We start from the raw sequence: 21,343 nt of genomic DNA on the forward strand, positions 1-21,343 counted from the left end.
GAGGCCTGGAACGACGCTGCCGAGAGGCGCCAGGGCGAAGCTGCGAGAAGAGAACCAGTACGTGCGCCGCTCAGCTGTAGCGGTCGCACTGGGACGGCCTTCGACTTCGACAACCTTGGACTCGGACGTCGGGGTTGGTCTACCGTGCGTCCGCGTCCCTCGTATTGCCACTGCCCGCCACGTCACTACTGCCGTCAACGCAAGTGATAGTGCAGGCGTCAACGCAAGTGCCCGAGTAAATAAGACTCGATGACTTTGTTTCTTTGTTTTAGATTGAGACTCTTCTCGCGTGGACTACGGGGTCAATTGTACTTTTGGTTTTAGGTACTTTCTGCGTGCTGTTTAGTGTTTTTTTCTCCTTTTTCTTGCATTGAATATTAAGTTTGTTTTGAAAAAAAATGCCTTCGTCTTTCCGGAACTGAGGCTCTGCCTCAGTTAAACAATTCACTCCCGAGGAACCTGACCTCACAAAGATAAAGACAACATATAGAGGTAATGAACGAAACCTTAACTAGGCTGACACAGAAGCAGCAATTGAAGTGGGAGGTAAGGCACCAAGGCAACCAGCAGGTAAGCTTCTCCCAAGTAACAAAGGACCTAATAAAGAAACGACAGATGATGAAATGTCCAACTCAAGAGATCAGATAGAATTCGCCTGAACTGTCAAAACTAATCAACAAGAAAAAGTAAGGATATTCGAAATTATAACGTGGGAAAGATTGAGGAAGCAGTAAAATATGGACGCAGCATTAAATCAGTAAGAAGAAAGCTTGGCATAGGACAAGGCAAGATGTATGCACTGAAAGATAAGCATGGTAATATCATCAGCAATTTCGATGACATAGTAAAAGCAGCGAAAGAATTCTATACTGACCTGTACAGTGCCCAAAACAGCATAGCTACTTTCATTCAAAATAGTGATGAACCGGATACAGAGGCTCCTTCTATAACTTGCGCTGAAGTTAGAAGGGCCTTGAAAGACATGACCAGGGGAAATCTGCTGGAGAAGATGGAATAACAGTAGATTTAATCAAAGATGGAGGAGAGTATCATGCTTGAAAGCTTGCGGCCCTTTATACGCAATGCCTCACAACTTCATGTGTACCAGAGAGCTGGAAGAACGCCAACATTATACTAATCCATAAGAAGGGAGACATTAAAGAACTGAAGAATTATAGACCCATTAGCTTGCTTTCAGTATTGTATAAAATATTCACCAAGATAATTTGCAATAGAATCAGGGCAACACTTGACTTCAGCCAACCAAGAGAACAGGCTGGCTTCAGGAAGGGATATTCTACGATGGATCATATCCATGTCATAAATCAGGTAATCGAGAAATCTGCGGAGTACAATCAAGCTCTCTACTATGGCTTTCATAGATTATGAAAAGGCATTTGATTCAGTAGAGATACCAGCAGTCATAGAGGCATTGCGTAATCAAGGAGTACAGGAGGCGTACGTGAATATCTTAGCAAACTATTACGAAGGATTCCACAGCTACCTTGGTTCTCCACAAGAAAAGTAAAGTTACCTATCAAGAAAGGGGTCAGGCAAGGAGACCAATCTCTCCAATGCTATTCACTGCATGCTTAGGAGAGGTATTCAAGCACTTAGATTGGGAAGGCTTAGGAGTGAGGATCAACGGTTGAATATCTCAGCAACCTTCGGTTGCAGATGACATTGTCCTATTCAGCAACCAAAGGGGACGAATTACAACAAATGATTGAGGACCTCAACCGAGAAAGTGTAAGAGTGGGGTTGAAGATTAACATGTAGGCGACAAAGATAATGTAATAGCCTGGCAAGGGAACAAGAATTCAGATCGCCAATCAGCCTCTAAAGTTTGTAAAGAAGTATGTTTATCTTGGTCAATTACTCACAGGGGACCCTCAGGGGCGGATCCAGGTTTTTTCTGAGGGGGGGGTCAGCTTCTGTCGATGATGATGATGATGATGATAGTAGCCTTTATCATTTACCGAAATTCACCGTTTCTGCTCACGATAAACCCGCGTTTTATACGGCTAGAGCAGCACCTGTAGCCTACAAGGCTTGAGAGGGCAAATCACTTTTTTTTTCTTCTTTTTTTGTATTTATTGCCAAGAAGTTCGCGCTGTTTTTATTCCCCGGCCGCCACTGTCATCATGAAAACGAGTGTTACCTCGCGCCATCTAGCCCGCCGTGGTGGCTCAGTCAGTTCAGGCATTGCGCTGCTGAGCACGAGATCGCGCGATCGCATCCTGGCCGCGGCGGCCGCATTTCTATGTAGGCGAAATGCAAAAACGCCCGTGTGCTTGCGTTGTAGTGCGCGTTAAAGAACCCCAGGTGGTCAAAATTAATCCGGGGCCCTCCACTACGGCGTGTCTCATAATCAGAACTGGTTTTGGCACGTAAAACCCCAGAAAGAGGAAGAAGACCTGTAGCGAAGCCAGGTACGGTTTCTCCGTGCTTATAGGAAAAGGACGTTACCCAATACAGCCATGTGCTTGGCGGCTGTGCCTGATCATGCAGGTTGTTCAAAACTAAGCTTTATGGTTTTCTTAAAATTAGGCACTGGGAGGCACGCGAAGATCACCTGTGCAAATAAGTTATGTGGCCAGGGGGGCACAAAGTGAGATGATAATTATCGCTGTGAGCAGCCCAATTAACTAAAATTGAACAATTATTTTTGTCGACTGCAGTAAGTGGGTATGTTTGTATTGTGAGACGTTGACCAATGCGATGCCTTTATTTCCGAGCAGTCGCCCGAGTCAGAGACGAAGCACCGCACGAGACAAAAGATGATGATGAGTCGTATGTACAGATGACGACGACGATTTGCACAAATAGCGCTCACACAAGATGATGAGTCGTTTGTGGAGATGACGACGACGATATGCGCAAAATGCGCTCACACTAACTTCCCCCCTTCAGGAAAGCGGTCAGCAAGACCGCAAACTAGAAAGGGTAGGTACGGCGAATGTAGGGTTTCAGGCGAGATACGTGAACGATTTCCGTAGTGCGGCGGCGGCGGTCAGTAGCTGAGCTGACAGGAGTGACGCTGTAGTTAACGGCCGAAGTTCGTTGCAAAACGGTGTAGGGGCCGAGATATCTGTGGAGAAATTTTTCACAGAGCCCCGGTGCGCGAACAGGTCTCCACAAAAGAACTTCGTCGCCTGGGCGGAACGAAGCAACGCGACGCGTCGCATCATAGCGAATTTTCCTTTTGTCCTGAATGGTATAGCGGTGTTGGCGCGGGCAAGTTCACGGCACCGGGAGAGGCGAGCGGCAAATTCCTCAGGAAGAGACGCGGATGGAGCAGCAGGTGCTGAAAGGAGTGTAGTGTCCAAGACGAAAGACGGCGCACGACCGTACACCAGGAAGAAGGGACTGTAATTGGTTGTACGTTGGACGGCAGTATTATACGCAAACGTCACAAAAGGTAGGATGGTGTTCCAGTTGGTGTGATCGGGTCGAACATACATTGACATCATGTCAGACAAAGTTCGATGAAAACGCTCCGTAAGACCATTTGTTTGCGGATGGTACGATGATGTGGTCTTATGGATGGTGTCCGAGGCCTGAAGGACTTCACGGAGGACATGCGATAGGAACGTCTTGCCACGGTCACTCAGGAGGACACGAGGTGCGCCGTGGCGCAAAACGATTCCGTGCACGAAAAACTCGGCGACTTCGGAGGCAGTACCAGAGCGAAGAGCCGCTGTCTCAGCGTAGCGCGTTAGATGATCCACTGCGGTAACGATCCAGCGGTGACCAGCGGGCGTGAGTGGGAGGGGTCTATACAAGTCTATGCCCACAATTTCGAAGGGGGTGTACGGGCATGGTAGAGGCTGCAGAGGACCGGCTGGAAGGGATGTCGAGCGTTTTCTGTGTTGGCATGATGCGCAGGAGCCAACGTATTTGTCGACTGAGGTGGAAAGGCCCGGCCAGAAACAACGCGTTTTGATGCGGTCGTAGGTCTTATGAAAGCCCAAGTGGCCAGCCGTCGCGTCGTCGCGAAATGCTTCCAATACTTGGAGTCGAAGTGAGCGAGGTATTACTGGCACCCACCGGTTACCGGAAGGATGGTAGATTGATCGAAATAACGCTCCACCTTGAAGCTTAAAACGCGAAAGTTGTCGTCTTAAGCGACTGTTGGGGGGTCGTGCCAAGCCAGTAAGTCGGTCGATCAGCGTACGGCAGTATGGGTCAGTACGTTGGAGTGAGACGAGGTCAGTAGACGGGAGAAAGTCAACTGAGGCAACTGACTGTCCCGGGCTACTGGGCGTGCGCTGAGACGTGTGGCTAGATGGTGACGTGCATACCGAAGGTGAAGCATGGGCGTTTGGGGACAGCGGGCAGCGCGACAAAGCGTCGGCATCTTGATGTTGTTTGCCGGACTTATACGTGACAGTGAAGTCATATTCCTGTAAGCGCAGTACCCAACGGCCGAGGCGTCCAGACAAGTTTTTCAGGGACGACAACCAACAGAGAGCATGATGGTCGGTCACAACTGTGAAATGGCGGCCGTAGAGATAGGGACGAAATTTTTGTATTGACCACACGATGGCGAGGCATTCCTGTTCTGTAATCGTGTAGTTGCGCTCAGCAGGAGAAAGAGCACGACTTGCATAAGCCACGACTTGCTCTTCGGACTTCTGATTCCGCTGCAGCAGGACAGCGCCAATTCCATGCCCACTGGCATCAGTGTGTAGAATAGTCGGGGCCGTTGCATCGAAATGACGGAGCACGGGCCCTGACGTGAGAACTCGTTTGAGGGTCTGGAAGGCGGCTTCACAGTCGTTCGACCACACAAAGGACGCGCTCGAAGTCAGAAGTTTGTGTAGAGGAGCGGCGATGGTGGCGAAGTCACGGACAAAGCGGCGGAAGTAGGACGCCAGTCCTAGAAAGCTGCGGAGTTCTTTAAGAGCGGTTGGTGGCGGAAATTGCAGTACTGCAGCGATTTTATCGGGATCAGGCTGGATGCCATGCTTACTGACGACGTGGCCCAATACTTTAATGCTTCGGCTTGCAAAGCGACACTTTTTAGTATTGAGTTGGAGACCAGCTTTTGCTAGACACGCGAGAACTTGGTCTAGACGTTGTAGGTGCTGGGAGAAACTCGACGAAAAGATGACAATGTCGTCCAAGTAACAAAGGCAGGTCTTCCATTTTAAGCCACGGAGTACTGTATCTATCATACGTTCAAACGTAGCTGGTGCATTGCACAATCCAAAAGGCATCACGTTAAATTCAAAAAGGCCATCAGGTGTAGCAAACGCAGTCTTTTCTTTATCTGGCTCATGCATGGGAATCTGCCAATATCCGGAGCGCAAGTCGAGGCTCGAGAAATACTCGGCACCTTGTAAGGTATCCAAAGCATCGTCAATACGAGGCATTGGATAAACATCCTTACGGGTAATTTTGTTGAGCGCCCTATAATCGATGCAAAAGCGCACAGAACCATCCTTTTTTTTTTAACAAGCACAACAGGAGAAGACCAAGGGCTTGCTGAAGGCCTTATAATGTTGCGTGTCAGCATGTCGTTCACTTGTTCTTCTATAACTTTTCGCTCCGAAGGTGACACACGGTACGGGCGACGGCGAATGATGCGAGAGCCGTCTGTTTCAATTCGATGAGTAGTTACAGTGGTCTGACCCAGGCCTCGCGAAGAAACGTCAAAACAAGCTTCATGCTTCATTAAAATGGTGAGGAGTGCATTGGTCTGGGCCGGATTGAGATCTGCACTCAAGGTGGCCTTAATAGCACCAGTGTGGCCTTCTGCGGGCGTACAATACGCGGAAGATGTGGCAGGCGAAACACTGACGACACATACCGGCGCAGCCGTACTACTCTCCGTGGCGGTCGTCGCGCCCGGTTTGTTTCTACTGCGGTATTCGCGGCCACATTTCTCGCTACTGCCGTCGGCGTCAGCAGGATGAACGACGGGGCTATGCTACCTTTGAGCGAGACAGCGCACCTAGGTTGGATTACTACGTTCCCGGGCGTCACCCAGGTGACAGGCGCGGCTACGCCAACTTTGAGCGAGACAGGACACCTGGACCAGATTCCTCCGTTCCCGGACCGTACACAACCTCCTCTGGTCGCTCTCCTTCACCTACCCAGCACCTCCACCACTTGTGAGACGTTGACCGATGCGATGCCTTTATTTCCGAGCAGTCGCCCGAGTCAGAGACGAAGCACCGCACGAGACAAAAGATGATGATGTGTCGTATGTACAGATGACGACGACGATATGCACAAATAGCGCTCACACAAGATGATGAGTCGTTTGTACAGATGACGACGACGATATGCGCAAAATGCGCTCACAGTATTGAAAACCTAGAGGCTGTCGTGTTTCTACACAGTATCAGTCGGAAGAATTATTCTAGCGTGTTCGTGCTCCGAGATATCCGACTCCAAATTTCAATTGCACTGCGCAGAGTTATCGACTCGACGCGAGAGCGGTTTATGCTTTGCGTTGCTGTGGAAGGGAGGCATTTTGGACATTTTTAGGGCATTGACATCTTGATGGGTGAAGTGTTGTCATGAGATTTGTGCATGACAACACCAAAGTTAAAGCGGCAGTATGAAATATTCGTTAGCATAGCTAAAAAGGTTTCTGCTGTTGATGGTGCAGTTGTTGCTTTTGATTTCAATAAAGCTTACAATACTTGTAAATCAGCAGTCACTTTATTTGCGTAGCCCAAACAAGGACCATGCCCGGTCGTCTAGTCACCATTACGCACGCGCACTGGCCTCCGGCTTCTCCGCTCGCGCCATTATCTCGGCATGGCAGCTGCCGCCATCTTTACAGGCTGCGCGGTCGCGTGTTACGACAGCGGTTACGGGTTCTTCGATTTTTTTTTTTTTTCGCCAGCCGTGAGGGGAAGGGGGGCAGTTATTATCTTTGCCAATGCCTCCGCCGCGTTGTCAGACTAAACGCTGCACCCAACAGCCGCGTCACATCAGGGAGGAGCTTTGCGCTGATCCTCACTCTCTTGCATGCGTAATCATGCGAACGACAATTAAAATTTGGAGTTGGATATATCGGAGCATAGACATGCTAGACGAATTCTTCCAAGTGAAACTGTGCAGAAACACGACTGCCTCTAACTTTTGAATACAAACATACACACTTACTGCAGTCAATAAAAAGTTAATTATTCAATTTTAGTTAATTCGGTTGCTGACAGCGATAATTATCTCACTTTGTGTCCCCCTGGCCACACAACTTATTTGCGCAGGTGGTCTTCACGTGCCTCCCAGTGCCTAATTTTAAGAAAACCATAAAGCTTAATTTTGAACACCCGGTATATCAGCCTGTATTGTTTCTTAAAATAAAATTTGGGATGGTCTGTCGCAGGTTCGTTATAAATGCGTAAGCACGGGTCCGGCTTTGGAGTTCTGTTGGGACACCTTGATTTCCTTAAGAAGATTCTTTGTGTTCGGCTGAGACACCTTCGTTTCAACGCGGCAACCACTACGCTAGTTGTTTACGATATGCGAATCACCGCGTGTGAAGACTCACGACGCCACCTACAAGAAGAACGATGTAGCGTAGTAGCCGTGAGCGCGAGCCAGCGTCTTCATGTTTTGTTTCCCACGCGACGTCATCCTTTTACACAAGGCGCGCATCTGCTCCCATTTCTCTAACCACGCGACGCCATCCTAGGCCCGCGCGCTGGCGTTGGCCGCTGACGTCACGCTCCCCCATTTCGCAGCCCATGCTCGAGGCTTCGCCCCGCTCCGCGAGAACGCCCACTCAGATAAACGGATCCGGTGGGCTTGAGCCTCCTATGCTTAATGTACGACAATAAAACTGCGAAGTTACAATGAAAAACTTGTAGCGTACGAACGGTACTGTGCTCGTACTGGATATTGTCAACGTGTAACTGTGATCACAATGAGTGCTACAGTTAAAAAAAAAGTTGTCTATGCGTAGTTCTTAGTTAGGCTGTTAGTTGTTATATATATATATATATGAACACTTCAGCGAGAGATCTCTTTCATTAAGCAGGTTGGTCGCGGAACCGATGACAGCAAATGAGGCAACCGATGACACCCCAATGGGGAACTAAGTTGATCAGGCGCGAAGGCGCTCGCGCGGACATCGGCGTGCTTGGCAAAAGGGACGTCCCCTCGTTCATTCGACGCCACCGACGGGACGAGTAAGGCACGGCCGGCGCCAGGAGGTCCAAGGTGTTCATGAGAAACAATAACTACGGCAACTTCGCGACACCACACCCCTACGGAATATAACTAAGCTTGTGAGCGAGCTAGCTTTACTTCTACATGGCTGCTACCACTGGTATTCGCGAAAAATACTTTTGAAAAATGCTGGTGGCCATATTTTTTTGCGACAGGGCCGTCCCCGTGTCAGCAGGGGGGGGGGGGGGGGGGGGGAGGCGCAGAAATCTGAGGGGGGGGTCAGGACATCCGGACATCCCCCCTGGATCCGCGCCTGCCTGCATTGGATATGCGGGTATGAGCCGCCGAGAGTAGGAGCGGCCGGGAGATCTCGTCGGCGTCGCGGGCGGACTTGACGCAGCAAACGCACTACTTGGCCATCGCGCTGGGCGAAAACAAGAGACCGGTGTCCTTGCTCTTTGACGAACATGCTGAAGACGCTCAATATTGTGACTGGCTGATGAAGACGTGTACGATTACTCCAATGAAGACGATGCTCTTAATTTCGCGAGCTAGGCGACACCAACAACTACCATCTTGTCAGCAGCTACAGTTTTTGTAAATATCCTGTAATATTGCTTACGTCTTTTTTCCCCCGTAGTAATATAATCAATAATGATAATATATAAATTCACTATAGCAAAATTCACAGCAGACCCACCATAGCCACAGTTTCGCTGGCTTCCATCTTCACAATAGTGGAAGGGCTCTGGATTTCTTTTAATTCAATTTTCCTTTGTGCAGAGAAAATGTACACACAATTTTGAGACCAGTGGCATGTAACGGGTCTAGAGAGAGAGAGAGGTTTATTTGAAGAAAGGCAGAGAGGTCGGCTTGAGCGTTAGTTTGCTCTGGCCTGCTACTCTACACTGGGGAAGGGGGGAGGGGATAAAAAGAGCGATGAATGATGATGATAAGATTAGGAGGAGCGTATGTACATGTCCATCCCGTTGAGGTCATACTATAGTCGTGCATGGAGTCCAGTGGCTTGAAGGAAGGCTACCGTCGCTTCGATGACCACAGCTGCGCTGTTGGCGTCAGGCCAAGGACCTAAGACAATCTCGTCCGACATTGGTTTTAGTAACGGATCTAAATACGTGTTACTGCAAAGGAGCAGGCAAGCATGGCTTGAATTAGTTGCAGCTATTCATAATTGTAATGGGAAAAACGGCATGACACTAAAGTGCATTGTAATTAAAATTAATGCTAAGTTGCTATCTGGAAAAGTTCTGAATAAAGAGTCTGGAATAAAGCTTTTTCTTGAGGCAAAAGTTTGGTTTATTTCTCTGTAGCTGTAACTATACAATGCATAAGCTAATATATCCTTTCATTTGCACTATTAATCAGTTACTTTTTTTTCAGTGGAACACGCTTCCGCAAAGGAAAAAAAAAAAAAAGGTGGTGCATTCAACCCTTGGGTAAATGTTTACATTGCGGAATGTAAAGAAAGATCCATGTCTTGACATTTCTGCACCTGAAAGGAGGAGCCTAACACGATCTGAATGAATGTGTAGCTCTCTGATATACTTTCGCTTCTAAATCACGTGCTTTTGTGCCGTGTCAAACCGCGTCATCAAATCCAGTTTCTCGTTGGCGCGCGCCACGTCTCACTCCGTCCCCTCTCGACGCGCATGCTTTCACGGGCATCCGAGAAGAAGAACAAGCTGCACGATTAGAGTGTGCCATATGTTAGTGCAGAATCTCAGAAAAAAAAATACTTAATACTCAGAACTGGTGCGCGCAAAGTAGCACGAGTGAGATTCCTCGGGCGAGAGCAGCGCTACCACGGTGTAAGATATATACTCTTTAGGTGGGGACACTTCTCGGCTTGCTTGCTAGACGCGATTGACCAGATAAAATAGCAAGGGCGCGCGTCTATCGGGGCGGTGACGGCAGCGGATACCTATCGGCGGAACGACGCAACTTCAGTTAGAACGCAGGCGAGAGCGTGCGCCGACAAGGAACGCGCGCATGCACTCTCCCCGGTGACCTACTTTCGTGTGTCACTCAATCATTTCGGATTTCCCGCGAACCGCCGGTTGCTATAACAACGCGAGATTAAACCAATAAAAAGCTTTCTTTGTTGAAGTTGCGTCGTACTGCCGATAGGTATCCGTTGCTGTCACCGGGCCGATGGGCGCGCGCCTTTGCTACTTTATCCGGTCGATCGAGTCTGGCGAGTGTCCTCATCTAAGAGTATATATCTTACACCGTGAGCGCTACGCAGTACGCCGTCTGCTCCACTCTTTTACGGCGCCCCCGCGTACAGCGCCCCTAGAACTAGCGGCGCTGTAGTCAGTCGCGACTTCTTTCGATTCTGGCATCGTAACAGGAGAGGCTGGAGCGGGTGCTATCCCCTGTGCTTCGTTTTGGAAACCCTTGTTTGCTCTTGGTGAAAGAGGGCGAAGAGTTATCGCGGCTGGGTATTACAGCTGCGGCGTAGCTCGTGTAAAAGCGAAACTTCTGAAGCTGGGTCAGTTATCTTTCGCGCGCTCGACAACGCATGCTTGGCAGTTTACAATATTTCTACTTTCACAGCCCCTCATACGTTCATGGTTCCAAGAGCTCTGTGTACAATAGACGCATCACCAAAGTGAATGGCAACTTGTGGAACGGGCGGCGACGAGCAAGGTTAGCCGAGTAAAAAGAAAACAATTTACTTTATCATCCAGCAAGACATACAAAGATGTGAACAGAAGCGCGCACAAAGCTCTGCGGCCCCGTGAAGCATAGCGAACGTATAACAAATTGTCAGTAACAATTTTAGGGATACTTTTTCGTAATCTAGAGATTTTTGGTTCTCAATCTAGGGATTATACGGCACACTGAGTTGGCAACACTGGCACCGCGTAAACAAAGAATACACAGGCTACCGGCGCCTATGAGTCGAAGAGGAATTTCAAGAATGTCTTCCGGAATAGTATATTCACTGAAAGGCATCGTCGCACGCATTTGACGACCGCTGCTCATTCTGTGGGGAGATGGCCGACACCTTCCACATGGTTTGGGCATGCAGACAAAATCCTCTCCCCCCATCACCTCTTCCCCTACCCGAGAGGCCTGGGAGGCGGCCCTGCTCGGCTGCTAGGAACTATCGGCCCAACAAGCCCTTGTTCGGCGGACCTGCGCAGCGGTCAAGACCAACGGAGTCCCCGAATGAGGGACTCCGCCCAGTATTGCAAGGGGCGAGACCCACTAGAGGCCTGTCCCCGAGCACCTCTCTGTATATATAGACCAATAAATGCTTTTCACCACCACCACCACGCATACCATCGCGTAGGTCAAGTTTCAAGGCGAGGTGTTGATAGGTCCCTTCGGGGCTTTCGAAAAAAAAAAAAAAGTTCAACAAAGCGCTATTCTACGTCGTACGGAGAAACAAGGGACGCTGGTAGGTGCAGTCTACTGCAGCACCTTGTCCAGTGTCATTGCGGCCACAGCTAGAAGTAGGCCTCCCTTCCAAGCAAGGAATTTCCATCCACAAGGCCTACACTTGCGTATTTATTTTTCCGGTAGGGCGCGACGGACCTTATTCGAAAAAGCATGCGTGGGTCCGACATCGTGACATGCGGTTTTTGCGACATCACTACCCTGTCCGACTGCCTATGAATGAAGAAAAAATGGAGGGCGGAAAAAACAGAAGATGCGAAGCCACAGTTTACAGAAATCTTAAACCAGTATTTGCTCCCTTGAAAGCAAAAAGAGATTGACTTGCCATCCCGGCCAGGGAAAGTGGATTTCCAGCGAAGTTTCTGAGGGGGTTATGCAACGCTTAAAGATGGGTGATTGCACGGGTAATTTCAATGAACGGATGCACTGTTGGCTTCACTTTGCTGAGCGCTTGTAGCCTCTGCATTACGAGGGGGATGAGCCATTGCATTTTTTGCATGCTTAGGGGGTTACGATGAGCAACACGAGAACAAGGTAAGTAAGGATTGTATTTACAGTAAGCAATATACAAAGCTCACTGCAGGGGCAGGGGCTAAAGGCAATCAAGCCTGACAAAGGTCCCTGTCCCTCCGCAGTTCGTGGCAGCTCACACGCTTCGAGGCGAAAGCAGGAGCCAACGTTTCGACTAGTGAACTTGTCGAAACGTTGGCTCCTGCTTTCACCGTGTTCTCGTGTTGCTCATCGTCTTGAATTTCCATCTCCCGCATTCCGGCCGTGTTTTCCTAGGGGAGTATGAGGCATTGCTGATGATGATAATTTCTGCTAACGGACGGACAAGAAAAATGCTGACCACCGAGAGGCTAACAGCTTCGCTGTAAAAAGTATATATGTCACCATGGTCATTGCTCCCTATCTCTCAGAGTTGCAAGTAACTAGGTAACTAAACATAAAAAAAAGTCAAGCACAATCAGACAAGCGCCGTCAACAAGACGTAAGTTACGTACACAGTTCCTCCTATTTGTCACGTCACAGTGTCTGTTGATTCATGCGCTATGACAGCGAAAATTACCATAATCAGCGTTTCTGTCTTAGGGCATTTGCTGATCAGTGCTATTTTTTTAAAAGCGAAGCTGTCTTGGCAATTTGGCACGTTCCCTCGACTTTTCCACTGCTGCTGCCTCGCGCGCGACGTCGGGGGTGGGGGGGTTGGTTGAGAGCTCACGGCAGGGGTGTGGAGGCGAGATATAGGCGACGTCAACGACATTTCGCCACGATGCTTTTCTGGACGCCGTGACCCCCCGCAAAAGCATTGCAGGAGCTGCCGCGCTTGCCTCCGTTTCACGCGCAACAGCAACGACAGTCCAGGGATAATGTTGGAGAGGGAGTAGAGAGAGAGAGAGAGGAGGCTGGGAATGGGTACAACCGCATCCCGTGCCGAAGCAGTAAGGGCACGGGTGATTAACTTTATCCCCTGCGCTCGTGGCAGTTCACTTAACATGACACCCGGGAGAAAGAAAATGCGTATTCAGGAAGCATTATTTATTTGGTCTCTCTTCAGTGAAGGAATGAGTGAATGAATGACACGTCTCTCTCTGCTCCGTGTACTACGTGGACAAACACAAGTGGTGCAGTCGAGGTAACATTTAACGTGACATCCTGACTATCGTATGCCGTCAACATCACCGCCAAATACCATCAATGAACGCAAACAGCACAGAAAGCAGCGCTTACATCGATTCCCACAGTGTGTGGGATCTGCATTTTTTATAAAGAAATCGCAATGACCAGACAGAAACCAGGTAGCGACATGTCCAATTGTAAGACCACGTGTTACTTGCTTGCTGGGCGCGGAAGAAGTCGACTCGGGAAGCCATCGCAGGCACGCGCCAAGATACGAGACAGGACAGTGCTGTGTACCACCCGCGCCGTCATGTCTTGTTGATGGCTTCTCCGAATATCGCTGGGCCAGCTTTGAACGTGCACACATTGTGCACTTGACGACCGTCCTGTCCTGCGTCTGAGTGCACAGTGCGCGCTCGTTCAAACCTGCGAAGCAGGCCCATATCCGCGGGGGGGGCTGCCCCCCCCCCCCCCAAAAAAAAAAAAAAATCTTGATCTTTCCGTGCTTTATCGAAAATAATTACTGAAAAATAGGTGCTTTCCTAAATAGTCAAGGCTTTCAGCAAGTGCCCCCCCCCCCCAAAAAAAAAAAAAAAAAAAATCCTGGCTACGGGCCTGCTGAGAAATATAGTGCAACCAACGCCTCCTAAATAGTCTTTTTATAGGAGGCGTTGGTGCAACTTATGAACGGCAGCCTGATACGCATGCGCGTAGCTAAAATGGGAAGAGGCGAACGAACGCTTACCGGAGGCGGTTTCGTGGTGAAGCAGTCGTAGGTGAAGAGCTTCAGCTGAGAAAAAGACAGCACCTGGCCGTTCCACGAGGAACCGGGATGTGGTGAATCCGGGTGGGAGTACTGACCAACTGTACGAGACAAGGCCAAGGATAAGCTTTAGGGCTTAAATTCACTTCACCACAAACAAATAAAACAGAGAAACGTAAAGAAAGACGTCGCTACCGGGAGGCGGCGGTAAGACCGACGCCTGTAGCCTCTCGCTCGTACTGACCGCATTCGCCGCCACTGGCATCAGTGAAGCTGAGCCAGGCCGTGTACTGCAAGTCGTCCACCAAGTTGGTAAGGCGAAACGAAGGCGCTGGTTGCATGAACCTGCATGCGAAAGAGAAATAGTCGAGGCACGATCGTTTTTGACGAACACGGTTGCCAGCGATGGAGATATATGCGCTACGCACGTGCCAAAGCAAGCAGCTAAAGCACGAAGAATGCACGGTGCCAACTGAGAAAGACAGGAACTTACAGCAATACATGTGGATCATGTATAGCTGCGTGTTCCTGGGATCTCAATTTTACGCCGACTGTAGCCACGAACCCCGTTGACGGCTTAAACAGCTCGAAACACTGCTGAATCGGTTGAAACTGCAGGGATATCTTCGCAGGGTGAAACACAGTGATCTTGACGTGTATACTGTGCTTTGTTAAGGCCAGCATGTACACCACGATGTGGCATCTGAATACATGCAGCTCCTCGGCAAGAACGCTAATGTCATGCCAACGACGGAATCCAGAGCGCTGTGCTGGAGTGCGACATTGCAAAGTTTCTGAAAGCGAACCGTTATAAGATCGCGCCTTGAACGACGGCGCAAACACGCGTCGGCTATCCGTACAATTGCGATCGAAAAGACCCTAATATGCGCGACGATGCACGCTCCGTAGCAGAAAGCGGCGTTCGCACGCGTGCTAAAATAAGAACGCGCTCAGCGTGCGTTCCTTTCAAGCGCTGCTCTGTGGTATGTGTCAGTGTACTATCGAACGTAAATGGCCTGCGCATACGATTCAGAAAATGATTTTATGATCGTATGCCAACAACCATCCCGGTCGAGCAGCCGATGAGGAGCGCCCCCCCCCCCCCCCCCAAAAAAAAAAAAAAAACCCCAAAAAAGCCATAAGAGATAAAAAGAAATAAAGCACTCGCCTGCCCTGTGTGCTGATCAGCAGTTCCATCTTCGGCAGCCGGAACTCGTGCTTGTTGACGAGCGCGATGTGGGGAACCTTGGCCGCCAGACTCTGCACGATTGCACGCTTCCGATCCGCGTTCTTATTTGGAGAGAATACGGGCCAACCGCTCCAGTCGTGCACTTCGTCCGCGTGATCACTGGGAAGGTCCGCCGGGCGCACGACGTTCGGCTGAATCCAGAAGCCCATCTGTGGCTCTCTCGCAACGGCGGCGGCTGCTATGCTGGAGCCCGGGAGCTCTACGCTGGAGGCGGTCGGCACGTCTTCGACGTCGATGTCCTCCGACTGGGACGCGTCGGCCTGCGCGATGTCGCTGCTTCCGCTGTCACTGCTAGAACCGCTGCTGCTCTCGCCGCTACTACAGCCGTCGTCGTCCCCGCTGCTGCTGCTGGTGTCGTCCCTGTGGTCCAGGGGCTCTACAGGTGTTGGCTTTACGCTGGAGTCGGTCGGCACGCCTTCGATGTCCTGCGGCTTGGACGCACCGGTGTGTGCGACGTCATTGCTTCCGCTGTCACTGCTAGAATCACTGCTGCTGTCGCTACTACTGGTCCCGTCATCGTCCCCGCTGCTGCTGTCGTCGCTGCTGCTGCTCGCCGACAGCTTGCAATCGCGCTCCATCAACATGGCGTAGCCGTTGTAAGCGCTCATCTGGCCGTCGTCGTCCTTGCAGAGTCCAATGTCGAGTCCAGCGGCAGCAGTTCTGCCCGACGACGCCATCCTCGAGTCACAAGCGGCGTTTGCTAAGCGCGTTGCAGCAAACGCGACTGCAGTGGATGTGCGACTGTTCAGTAGCTGCTGTGACTCGTTTTATAGCGTGCTCGGGAAGTGTACTATACTGCGGAAGTCCGATGGAGTTTTCTCAGCAACGTGGGCGTGTCCTCGTTTTAATAGCGGAGCTGTTTAAGCCGACCGTCAGTACGTAACTCGCTAACAAAAAAAAAAAAAAATTGTCGCAGTTTCACCCGAAAGGCGAAGCATCAATTGCGATAGCAAATTAGTAGAGAGCTATACGGAGTAAGGATGATAGTTTTATCAGCTGTATAAACTTGGACATGCAGCAGCACCAGCAACGCGCAGAACTGTTGTCGACGCCGTCGGCGTTTTGCCCGCGTTCGCACCGTACGCGCGCGGCGTTGGTGACTGTTGCCGGTGCCTCTGGGGGCGGCTCGGAGGTTTTCGACGAGATCAGACTGGGACACTCGTCGACCAGTGTCGGAAATCTTACCCACCTTCTCGCCTCGCAACGTTTTATTGCGATAGCAATTATATGGACACTCCAAAGCAGATTTCTGCCGTCGGCGTCGCCGTCGTCGTCGCCGTTGCCGTGAGGTTCCGTATGACGTCAGTGAAGATGATGATGATGATAAGTGGTTCTTGAGGGAAAGGGAAAGGTTGGCGCTATCTTCTGCAGCCCTTTTAGGCGCTGAGCCGTGCTCCCTCAAGGGCTGCAGAAGATAGCGCCAACCTTTCCCTTTCCCTCAAGAGAGAGCACGGCTCAGCGCCAACAGTGGAGATGAAATCGTCGCCGCGCGCCGAACGCTGTATGTGCGAGTGAAAGGGCGCGAGGGACGCGCGCTTTCACGGGCAGTGAACGCACGGCGAAGAAAAAAACGCGCGTTCTGCACCGTGCTCCCTTAAGGGCTGCAGAAGTCTCTTTCCTCCTTTACAATCAGCATATATGTAGAACAAACGCGCCTTCTTCCGACGCGCGAAAGGTCGTGGCGGGGAGGGGGGGAGGGGGAGGGAAGGGAGGCGACGTTTAGCTGCGGCATCAAGTGCCTATTATTGCGATAGCAATTATATGGACAGTCAAAAGCAGATTTCTGCCGTCGGCGTCGCCGTCGCCGGGAGGTTCCGTATGACGTCAATGGAGATGAAATCGTTGCCGATGATAAGTGGTTCTTGAGGGAAAGGGAAAGGTTGGCGCTATCTTCTGCAGCCCTTGAGGGAGCACGGCTCAGCGCCATCGTTGCCGCGCGCCGAACGCTGTATGTGCGAGTGAAAGGGCGCGAGGGGCGCGCGCTTTCACGGGGAGTGAACGCACGGCGGAGAACAAACGCGCGTTCTGCGCCGTGCTCGCTTAAGGGCTGAAGAAGTAGGCGTCTCTTTCCTCCTTTACAATCACGATATATGTAGAGCAAACGCGCCTTCTTCTGACGCGCGAGAGGCTGTGGGGGAGGGGGGGAGGGAAGGGAGGCGACGTTTAGCTGCAGCACCAAGTGCCTATTTATATCAGAGGCTCCGGCAACAGTCACCAACGCCGCACGCATTTTGAGCGAACGCGGGAAAAACGCCGACGGCGTCGACAACAGTTTTGCGTGTTGCCGGTGCTGCTGCATGTCCAAGTTTGTACAGCTGATAAAGCTAATATCATTACTCCGTATAGCTCTCTACAAACTTGCTATCGCAATTGATGCTTCGCCTTTCAGGTGAAACTGCGACAATTTTTTATATCAGTGGCTCCGGCAACAGTCACCAACGCCGTACGCATTTTGTGCGAACGCGGGCAAAACGCCGACGGCGTCGACACCAGTTCTGCGTGTTGCCGGTGCTGCTGCATATCCAAGGGTATACACCTGATAAAGCTACTATAATTACTCCGTATAGCTCTCTACAAATTTGCTATCGCAATTGATGCTTCGCCTTTCAGGTGAAACTGCGACAACTTTTTAACACGAAAGTGTTTTATGCCGGGGTCCACCAAGACTTCACTGACGTATTTCCGTCACGGAAATACGTCATAGAACATAATACAAAGAAAGAAACCAGAAGAAAAAGTTCCACAAACATGCAAAATTTGGAAATCGAACCCACGACCTCTCGGTCCGCGACGATAGATCGCCGAGCGTTTAACCCATTGCGCCACAAATGCATTTGCAGAGAGCTACACAGACGCGCCTTATATATCTAACACTCCTCCGTGTACCCGCGCTCTTGCTCGGGGCGGTGCCGCCGCCTACGAGCAGAAAAGAGAAGTACTGCATTATGACACTAACGCGCACCGACAGTGAACGCTTCGGTGGTCTCAGCACTACGACGCCTCGATGCCAGCATTCGAAGGGACGCTGGCATCAAGAAGCACTACCAACGCCACCTAGGTGGCGTTCACCGTACTCAGCACAGCGGAGCGTGGCCTCCGCAATTAGCTCTGAAAATGTTTCTGAAGTTGATCGCGGAGGCTGCAATTACGACGCGCTGTACGCGCTGATTTGACTCGGTGACGATTCAGTTACGTGCTTTGTCTTGCACGTTGTATTAGTGTGTCAGTTACGTGCTTCGTCTTTCGCGTTGTGCTAGCGTGTGCAGCGTAGTGCAGCTTCCATATGCACGACGGTTGCTCATGGTCATCGACGTTGGTAGTCGTGATGGAGGAGACGTGCCACCAGGCGTCAGCGTGGGTGCATCAACGCCTAAGGGCGCTTTAGCCACAAAACACCAATAGACATTATATATCAATGTGCAATAAACATTACACTACTTCTGTGAAGACACGTTTCACTTTCGTGTTCTATACCGATTCCTATATAAGAGGGATCAACCACATTTTTTTATATAAATACGCATTTGGTGCCGCAGCTAAACGTCGCCTCCCCTCCCTCCCTCCCGTCCCCCCCCCCCCCACGGCCTTTCGCGCGCCGGAATAAGTCGCGTTTTCTCTCTATATACGGTGATTGTAAAGTAGGAAAGAGATGCTTAATTCTGCAGCCCTTCAGGGAGCACGGCGCAGAACGCGCGTTTTCTCTCCGACGTGCGTTCGCTCCCCGTGAAAGCCCGCGTCCCTCGCGCCCTTTCACTCGCACATACAGTGTCCGGAGCGCGGCCATAGAGAAAGAAAAAAAAGTTACGCAAGCAGCGTATATAGTCCTTGTTCTAAAAGCGGGGCTAAATATGTATTCCAAGCTATCGAAACATTCCGCTCATGAACTGAATCAAGATTAGTGTGTTTCGCTCTTTGTGCTTTATTTGGCAAATATTTTGAAGCAGCGGCTTGTCAGTTTCTGACTCAGCGAAGTTCCTCGGTGCGACCACTATCTGATTATTTTCTGCCTAATCGCTCGCGGGTGTGCTCAGTTCCGATAGATTTGTTCTTGCTGCGCACAAGGCTTGAAACGTAGCTCTTTTGTACATTGTAATACCTTGTAGCAAATATACAGGGTGTTTCAACGAACACTTTCAAAATTTATTTAAGGTTGCCTGTGGCAGATAGCCCAATTCTACTTAATGCGCTGGTCTACTCGAAGAGGCGGACATTACTTGCAGAAAAAATTGAAATGCATAATCGACTAATCACCAAAAATTCACTAAGTAAGTTTTTAACACTTACAGCTGATGGCCCATATTGCTATTTACAAATTGTAGCCGGGGAGTTCGCAAGGCGGATCCACTTGGAATAAATTCTCGGGATGACACCAGTTTCGAGATATTAATTCCCGAACTTTGTGGAGAAATGCAATGGCGTTCCAGTTAATTTTGTGCTTCAATACATAAAGCAACGTTTTGTTAAGAAACTAACTGGAACGCCAATGAATTTCTCCGCAAAGTTCGGGAATTAATATCCCGAAACTGGAGTCATCCCGAGAATTCGTTCCAAGAGGATCCACCTTGCGAACTCCAAGGCTACAATTTCTAAATTGCAATATGGGCCATCAGGTAATTAATTAAAAACCTAATTAGTGAATATTTTTAATTGTTCGATTATGCATTTCAATTTCTTGTGCAAGTAATGTCCGCCTCTTGGAGTAGACCAGCTCATAAACTAAAATTGTGCTATCTGCCACAGGCAACCTTTAAGAATTTTTGAAAGTGTTCGCTGAAACACCCTGTATATTACAGCTAGTAACTCGCTTAGTCTTGTGGACCGTCACGAAACATTCAGCTTCGACCATTTGTGCGCCATCGGTGTAGTCCGTCATTTATTGTGCGTATACAGTGTGCACATATTCAAGTGTGCGCTCATTCACTTATTCTTGATACGTCGGAGATAGAGTGGACGTAAGTTTTCCTGCCATTTGGGACAGATGTGTATAGATAACGTGCGCGAAACTTACTATGACAGGAAGCGGCTGCTACTCCCTTTGTCATTGTTTGAGTGGTAATAAAAGAAATAAAAATCACATCATCTCACCCTACGGGCAACCATGGTGGGATGCGAAGCATCGCGGGGGGTGCGCATCGAGTTTCCGTTTCGTTTCACTTGGCAACACAACCCAATGAAAGTTAGAGTGAGAGAATGTATTGAGAAGAGAGGAGACATTTGTACGGGGTTGTTGCGTCTTTATTTAGAGGTCGTACGTGATTCCTAGCGTCGGTGCGAGCGGTATCTTGAAGACGATGGCTTTGTGGTCGGTGAAATGTAGCGTCAATGGGTCTTGCTGCAGACGGTCGAGTTTGAAATTTGCGAAGACGAGGTCTATGCATGTTCCCCTGATGGTGATTGTTGTGTTTACGTTCGGCTTCCCTGGCCCGAAGTTCGGGGTACGCTTGCCGACGCTGACGTTTACGTTCGGCTTCCCGAGCCTTCCTCTGCTCCGGGGCGGTGGCGCTGCCACTGGAACTAGCGCCGACGTTGACGTTGTTCATGGCGTTTCGCACATCGTTGCACAGAGAGAATGACGGAAGCACAGCGAACGCACGCTTTTTACGGCGCCGCGACACTTGCGCCGCCTACCGGCATACCCTTAGAGAGAGAGAGAGTGAGAGAGAGTTATATGCAATGATTTGCTGCGCCGCACCTGTGGCGGAGAGGGGAGGAGGAGAGCGCAGCACCTGCGTAGGAGAGGAGAATGAGGGAGAGTTGCGCATGCGCAGTATGGGTGCGGACGCCGCAGAACGGACACTGTCCCGAGCATAAGATGCTCTCGCATCTAAAAACACGCGTCCACGTGGCGCCCACCTACACCAACTAAAGCGCGACTGCACCACGCAGTGTTTTTTGCCAACCAGTCACTGCACGTGCGCCGGTGACGTCACGCTGTGACGCCGCCGGTGCGGTGTGACGTACCCCAGGAAAGGTCTATTGCTATCGCAATAAAACTTGCCTAGCGAAGACGTCACTGCGCGTTGCCTAGCAACCACTTCGCGGAGCGGTGTGTGCTTTGCCTCCTCTCCGTGCCGTGCACATGTTGCCTTGACCATAGAGTTTCTCACTATAACACCTAGAGTAGAGTGACCTAGAATATGGGAGAGTGTCCA

The 21,343-nt window shown here is 50.2% G+C and overlaps 3 protein-coding genes across 4 annotated transcripts in view; 1 reads left to right on the forward strand and 2 right to left on the reverse strand.

The window, feature by feature from the left end:
• LOC119450475 (uncharacterized) overlaps positions 1 to 14,327 on the reverse strand; it is a 20,928-nt gene extending 6,601 nt beyond the window's left edge. Inside the window, exons 1-2 of the mRNA XM_037713932.2 lie at positions 14,187 to 14,327; positions 13,925 to 14,043 (exon numbers count right to left, since the gene is read on the reverse strand). Coding sequence (XP_037569860.2) covers positions 13,925 to 14,043; positions 14,187 to 14,283 — 216 coding nt within the window. The 5' untranslated portion in view covers positions 14,284 to 14,327. The remainder of the gene's footprint in view (positions 1 to 13,924; positions 14,044 to 14,186) is intronic.
• Positions 1 to 21,343, forward strand: part of LOC119450473 (cleavage and polyadenylation specificity factor subunit 6) — a 188,558-nt gene that overhangs the window by 61,244 nt on the left and 105,971 nt on the right. The window lies entirely within an intron of this gene.
• LOC125944998 (papilin-like) lies at positions 14,387 to 15,868 on the reverse strand. The gene is made up of 2 exons (XM_049666513.1): positions 15,111 to 15,868; positions 14,387 to 14,414 (listed from the first exon to the last, which is right to left on the reverse strand). Exons 1-2 carry the CDS (start codon positions 15,866 to 15,868, stop codon positions 14,387 to 14,389), a joined length of 786 nt encoding a protein of 261 aa, XP_049522470.1.

The sequence above is a fragment of the Dermacentor silvarum genome, chromosome 4 (assembly GCF_013339745.2).
Source record: "Dermacentor silvarum isolate Dsil-2018 chromosome 4, BIME_Dsil_1.4, whole genome shotgun sequence".
Lineage (NCBI taxonomy): Eukaryota > Metazoa > Arthropoda > Arachnida > Ixodida > Ixodidae > Dermacentor > Dermacentor silvarum.